This window comes from Etheostoma spectabile, chromosome 15 (genome assembly GCF_008692095.1).
Source record: "Etheostoma spectabile isolate EspeVRDwgs_2016 chromosome 15, UIUC_Espe_1.0, whole genome shotgun sequence".
Taxonomy (NCBI): domain Eukaryota; kingdom Metazoa; phylum Chordata; class Actinopteri; order Perciformes; family Percidae; genus Etheostoma; species Etheostoma spectabile.
The window spans coordinates 30830293-30835532 of NC_045747.1; the positions used below are offsets into that span (position 1 = coordinate 30830293).

General features: G+C 38.8%; 1 protein-coding gene across 1 annotated transcript in view; it reads right to left on the reverse strand.

The window, feature by feature from the left end:
- rbfox1 (RNA binding fox-1 homolog 1) overlaps positions 1–5240 on the reverse strand; it is a gene marked incomplete at its 5' end in the record, with an annotated part of 164360 nt that overhangs the window by 45271 nt on the left and 113849 nt on the right. The window contains 1 exon segment of the mRNA XM_032537557.1: positions 1948–1987. Within this exon segment, the coding sequence (XP_032393448.1) occupies positions 1948–1987 (40 nt within the window).

The following is a 5240-nucleotide window of genomic DNA, read 5'->3' on the forward strand; positions in this document are numbered from 1 at the left end:
GTGTGTGTGTGTGTGTGTGTGTGTGTGTTTGGTAAGGAGAGTTGTTGTGTGCGGACAGATTGTCAAGGTTTGGCAAAGGATCCTTTAAACTAAAGCTTGCACGTTTAAAGCAGCGCCATTAGTGTGAAAGGGTACACGCTTCCTGTCTCCTAAATGGGCGGTGGCCTCTTTTGAAGGTGTAGTGAAGTATAGATGGATGAAAAGTTGTAAAAAATGTGTATAATTGCAAACACACATACCCACCACATTATTTAATATGCTTAACCCTTGTGTTGACTTTGGGTCAAATTGACCCGTTTTCAGATTTTACAAAAATGTTGTCACAAAAAATGGGCCGTCAATGTAAGCGCTAAAAATGTCAACGTTAAAAATATCAAAAATATTTGGAAAAACACCCGAAACATCACAAAAAAAGCACCCATAACATTGAAAAAGTGACAAAAATGTAGGGAAAAGCTGTTGAAAAAACTTTTTTTCTTCATGGTTGATAGGAAGACAACACAAACGTTTAAAACAATTCTGAAATAACGTTTTACATATATTGTCTTTCAAACAATTAAGATAACATATATGTCAATCAGTCTCTTCTAGAACACAATTAAAAATGGAAGTGGGGTTCATTTTTTGTCTTAAATATGTTATAAATCTATGTGATCATTCCTATCTTGGAAAAAACACAAGAGTCATATCCAGAATAATTTTCTGAATTGAGTCAGGGATACATGTTCATCACAGAAAATTGGGAAAGGCCGTTGATTTTCAGGTAGAAAAAATGTAACTTGTAAAAGTTTGAAATGGGTCAATTTGACCCGAATACCATACAAGGGTTAAGCACTATCTACATGTTGTCGCTCTGTACTTGTGACACGTGCTACAACAATGAAAAATGACTCTAAATGTGATGAATGAATCTAATCTGGTTTTATGCAGGCAGGATACTGCTAACAGGGGACTAACAGTGAATGGTCTGGCAAACGGTGCACTGAAAGTGCTTCTTTCTATTTATTGATTCTGAATCAAATCATGACACCAATAATCCAAATCAAATCAAGTTGTAAGACTCATATTTGCCACTTTTTAAGTCTCATTTCCTCCCCCTGTGTTGGTAATTCACTGTCTTTTTGTATCTGTAAAAATGTCTTTATTTGCATCTTGAGTTCAGCTGTTATGGTTTGGGTATTTTGTCTTGTCTTATTATGGTAGTCTGTTTTCCTGTCTTGTCTTATTGTGAAAGTCTGTTTTCCTGTTGTGTCTTATTGTGGTAGTCTGTTTTCCTGTTGTGTCTTATTGTGGAAGTCTGTTTTCCTGTCTTGTCTTATTGTAGTAGTCCGTTTTCCTGTTGTGTCTTATTGTGGAAGTCTGTTTTCCTGTCTTGTCTTATTGTGGTAGTCTGTTTTCCTGTCTTGTCTTATTGTGAAGGTCTGAATTCTTGTTTTGTCTTATTGTGATAGTCTGTTTTCCTGTCTTAATTTCTTAGCCTGGTTTTGTGTCATGTCTTGTGATTGTGTTTTTTTTGGGCTTGTCTTGTATATGTTCTGTTTCCTGTTTTATTGTGATAGTCTGTGTGCCGTCTTGTTGAGCTTTACTTCCTGCCTTAGTTCCCCAGCCCTTGTGTCACCCGCCTCTTGTAATTGTTGTACTTTTTTTTTGTATTCAGGTTATTGCATTTTTTGCTATTCTGCATTTGGGTCCAACCTTCATTAACAGCAGCTTGGACCACGCTTCCAGTGCATGATGGTATTTGGAGTCTTTTTTGGAGTATCTTTCCTGGGGCCGTAATGTGAACTGCAGGCTGTCGCATGACATGATGGCTATCTGCTCACCCGGCAGAAAGGGAAGCCATGTATGAGTGCAGAGGGTCGGGGGCTTGCGTGGGCAAAGTAACAGGGCAGAAACCACGGAGACGGCGGTGTAGCATGCGATGTCATACCAGTAAATAATACTTACATAAATATCTGCACCATAAAATCCATCCTGGTAAACAACACTGCAGAGGATGCAAACACAAACAGACAAACACGATAAAACAAAAACATCCATATTAGTGCATGTTGACATGCAGGCACTGGGCATAGCTACCAACCCCCCCACCCCCCCCACCCCTCTGGTCTCTAATGGCTGGGTAAGGAGGCTGGGAAGGTCCAAAACAGCATTAGATTTCTACTAAGGTGTGTATGTAAAAATGATGTATAGAATGATTTTTATGGCATGATAACCTAATGTAAGCCACTGGAGAGAAATGATAGAAAGATTTTATATTTATGTAATAAAAATATTTCCTTGCATGCATCGATTTCTATTTTAATGTCATATTTTACTCCTCTACAAAAACATATGGCTTTTATTTTTTAGGGCTAGACTAACAAAGGGACAGAGGATATACAACTAACAAAGACAATTATCATTTGAACTGTGCAAGGCGACTTAGTGGTGATAAAAAATAAAAAATAAAAAAACCAAACCCTTTATTAGAAAGTTAATCCACACACAATATCCATATGCTTATAAATGCCACATCTCAGTCAGAAATAACAGATCAGATGGCAGCAGAAACGCTCTCACATTAGTTTTGACTTTTTATTTGCCTCACATATTAATAATAGTTTGTTCCTCTTCAGACCAAAAAAAAGCAGACTTTTGATATTAGGAATTATTTTCTAGTGTTTTTACAGCTTCTTATTCTATATCTTTGTATTGTTCACATCTGTTGCAATAACCAAAATTTCCATGCAGGTATCAGCATTTCATTTTATGTTATATTTCTCATGTCAATTATGATTTTTAATGTGCATCTTCCATGCTTTTAGTCTCTGGTGTGGTCAAACTTGAAGAGACTCTGAATCCTGACACCAACTAGAAATAGTCTGTAGAGAAGTGGGTGCGGTTGATCTGATAATCCCAGCCATTGCAGGTGGGTGGGTTGAAATTGTTAGCCCAGGTTAGCTTAGCATTGTAACAGTTGTTGAAGCCATTAAGCCTGGTAAGCCACCTGTAAAACCCACACCTCCAATTCATAACTTAAGCTTGCTGTTATAAACCCAAACTGTGATAACGCTGATGACATCACTATGACACGATATGATTAAAAAAAAGAAAGCACTTGAAGGAAATATCCTTAAACAAAAATGCTACCTCTCCCAACAGCTGGATAGAAGGTTGCTGATACAAAGACATTTGATCATAATCTCATTACTGTAGTTTTTTTTCCGCAGAATCCCTTGTCTGATGATGTGAAATTCCTAGACGAATACGAGCACTGAGATTAAAAACCTCCCTCCCTGTGTGTGTGTGTGTGTGGGTGTGTGTGAGCGAGAGAAGGCATTCCTCATCTTGCCTCCAATAAAACCAGCGGCGCGCCGCTGTCGGCGCTGCATTACGACGGGAGCTCCATTTAACAAGAAGAGCTCCTCAGAGGACCGAGCTTCCAATCTCACCAGCACATAGACTGGTCCCACACCATTTTGTGCTATCACTGATAATCAATAATGTCTCAAATGTCATGGTGGCCCAGAGAGCCGTCGCAGTCATTAAAATGTATTCCGAGGGCCTGCGCCACAGCTTACACACATATTGTCTTATTAATATTATATGCTGTCATGTCAGGCCCCCTTTAATAGATGAAGAAACATTCAATGAACACACACACACACACAGCAAACTTGGTTGCCTAGCTGTGTCACCGGTTTTTATTTGGAGTCGGGCTTGTCGCCACTCGAGACACTTTTAATAAAAATACATCACGGCCCGCATTAATAATTCACCGTGCGACTGCCACCGGGGCAATTAAGCGGTGCGGCGGCATTAATGAAAGCACAATCTGTAGCACATATCTCTTTATCGAGACCATGCCCGAATGTTCACCCGAGCACCTATCTTCCTCATCCTGTGTGACAGTGGGCGAAGCAGAAAAGCAGAAAGCCTTTGAAAAACAGACGCACCCACACATCTGCCAAACAAGGAGGGGGTCTTGTATTGTTATTTCCATTTCATAATCTTACAAGTAATGCACCACATATTCCCGCCTTGCAGATTTCCTTGAAAATTGTGTTTGCAGCCGCTGCCCTGCACTGCTACTACTATTATTATTAGTGTTATTAGTCATACTGTAGTTCTATAATCTTTACTGTTACTGTTACTTTATCATGTCATTCCATTACAGCCACTCCTATAATTATTATTAGTCATATTTCTATCTCTCGCTCCTCTGTCAGGTTGCATCAGAAGGCCACGTATCTAGAGTCAGGGTCAGGGAGAATTGTTGGGTCTCTGTAAATTATAGAGTGTGGTCTAGACCCACTCTTTCTGTAAAGGGTCCAGATTTGAAACTATTAATAAAATCAATGTTAATACAAATGTAACACTCATCCATGTTGTTTTGATACGTTCACAAAGGACATTGTACATTTCCAATGGACTAATGGCATCAGTCCAACCACAAGAGTCACATTAACCCTCATGTTGTCCTCGGGTCAAATTGACCCATATTCCTATATCAATGTTCTTTTTAATAACCCAAAATAACATGATTGATTCCACACAACGCTCTTCAGCAAGTACACATCTCTGCTTTCATTAATTTTATAGCATTTGAAAAAAAAATGTAAGTGGTTTTGAAATAGTATTGAGTAAAAGTTGACATACTCCAGTCTGTGATCATCCATCAACATACATTCCTTTAATTTTAGTCTCAATAATTCCTAATTTCTGCTTTTCTAACTCAAACATTAGGTATAGTTCCTATGAATGAGGTTTATTGACCATAAATTCAAAAAAATAACTGTAAAACTAGTTAGAAGTTAGTGTTAAGTAGTGTCTAAAACAACAACAAAAGTGAGAAACTTTGAAAAAAACGTCAAAAGTTTTGAAAAAAGGGACAAAAAACGTTAAAAAAAAGTTAAAAACATTGATAAAAAGCCTCAACAAAAGTGCTGATTTTCAATTTTGACGAGGAGACAACACAAGGGTTAAATGCAGGGCTGTAGTACTCAAATCCGGTCTTGGACTCAAGACCATTTTTCTATGGTCTCGGACTTGTCTCGGACTCGGTGGTCTTTGGACTTGGTCTTGTCTCGGACTCGCTGGTCTTTGGACTTGGTCTTGTCTCGGACTCTCTGGGATTTGGACTGGGACTTGACTTGGTCTCGACAAGTACTGGTCTTGGACTCGATCTTGACTAGTCCTGGTCTTGGAGTTGTCTTGGACTCAAACCTCTTTGGACTCAGTCTTGACTTGGTCTCAAC